Raw genomic sequence first — 1,481 nt, 5'->3', positions numbered from 1 at the left:
TGAGGTACAACATTCAATTTCATCTTTGCAATTAGAATTAAATTCCGAGAACCGAGACTATTGTAGAATTACCGATAGCCGAACCTAAAGTCGAAGATAAAAATATAATTATACAAAAACAAAAAATAATTAAAGACGTGTATTGTAGTAATGTGTCCAGAATGCATATTACCCGTATCGGATGTACGGTGTCAAGTTCTACCAGTGCGACATTATCTCAATAAAAAATTCATGCGGAAATCCTAATTCGACATTATCGGATGTAAAGTTATTGACCACGACAGATTCTGACTGTAACAGAAAGTAGCAGGTCAAACCTGTATCTAGACCGTTCTTTGGTCTATGGCAGAGTACAAAAAGATCGTACTCTATGATGGAGACGAAGATGGGTACTCCGGAGGATCAGCTTCCGAAGCATCTTTTACCTATATCTTCCCCCCTCCAATCCATGGCGGCATGGATCGCGAAGCCACTGACAGAAGTTGGTTCACACACCTGCGATCTTCTATCCGTGCCTTCCGCCGCAGACTACGCCAGCAAGACTGGCTGCAAGTCCCAGACGTACACGTCCTGGGATACTTGTTCGCGCTCCTATGTTGCGTCTTTGTACTGTGCTGGCGTCACAGCAGAACGCACAAAAAGAGGAGTGCAAGACGCTCACGCCAATCAGGATTAGCAGGTTCCGGACGAACCGAGCGTAGAGGAGATGTCTTGGACCAGGGTCCAGAAAGACATGTTCTCCGCAGGGAAGACACAGTTCTTCCGAGGTGTGGGGTTGTTGACGAAACAGCAACAGAGGCAAGATGCGTACATCCAAAGGATGAAGCTTCGATGTGCCCCTGAACTCCAGCACCCCCACCGCCACGAACACCACCGCCAGACGCGGGAGGTGTCACGCCCATCATATGCGTACGTGAACGCTACGTATGACGATTGTATCGCGTATGCAAGTGAATGGGTTGAAGGCGAGGATGTTGACAACACAATATACTATGCCAGTTGTGTCATCCTCGGTCCATCCTCCCCATACACAATCTGGTGGCAAATCTCTTGCAAAGAGCCACCTTCCGGATTTGTAAGGTATTCAGGAGCCATACCATACCAGTCTGTTTAATTTGCAATTCAACTATCGCTATTATTAAAAGTGGAAATTTAATACAGCATTATGAAACTACTCATTAAGATAAAGGAAATACTAAGTAAAATACTAACACTATTTTGTCTAAATCTTTAGACTAGCAATAGTATTAGTTTATAACAGAACGTATTCATGAGTAGAAGTCAATAGTATTTCAGTAAAAATAGTTGACGAAAACAAGAAAAATATCTTCAGAAAGAACTCTTATTAAAATACGTAAGTTTTTTTTTTTTTACCATTATCATATTACTACTTTTTAGTAATTGTTCAATATCTGTTATGTTCTTTTTAGTATGTAACAGAACATATTCATGAGTAGAAGCTAATAGTATTTTAGTAAAAA

The 1,481-nt window shown here is 41.3% G+C and overlaps 1 protein-coding gene across 1 annotated transcript; it reads left to right on the top strand.

Moving 5' to 3' along the window:
- The first annotated feature begins 6 nt into the window (after positions 1-6).
- LOC112679451 lies at positions 7-1,473 on the top strand. The gene is made up of 2 exons (XM_025549245.1): positions 7-1,354; positions 1,431-1,473. Exon 1 carries the CDS (start codon positions 343-345, stop codon positions 841-843), a length of 501 nt encoding a protein of 166 aa, XP_025405030.1. The 5' UTR covers positions 7-342; the 3' UTR covers positions 844-1,354; positions 1,431-1,473.
- Positions 1,474-1,481: the final 8 nt, after the last annotated feature.

The sequence above is a fragment of the Sipha flava genome, unplaced genomic scaffold, assembly GCF_003268045.1.
Source record: "Sipha flava isolate LNK unplaced genomic scaffold, YSA_version1 15994_pilon_pilon, whole genome shotgun sequence".
NCBI classification, from domain to species: Eukaryota; Metazoa; Arthropoda; class Insecta; order Hemiptera; family Aphididae; genus Sipha; species Sipha flava.
This window is presented reverse-complemented; position numbering and strand designations above follow the sequence as displayed.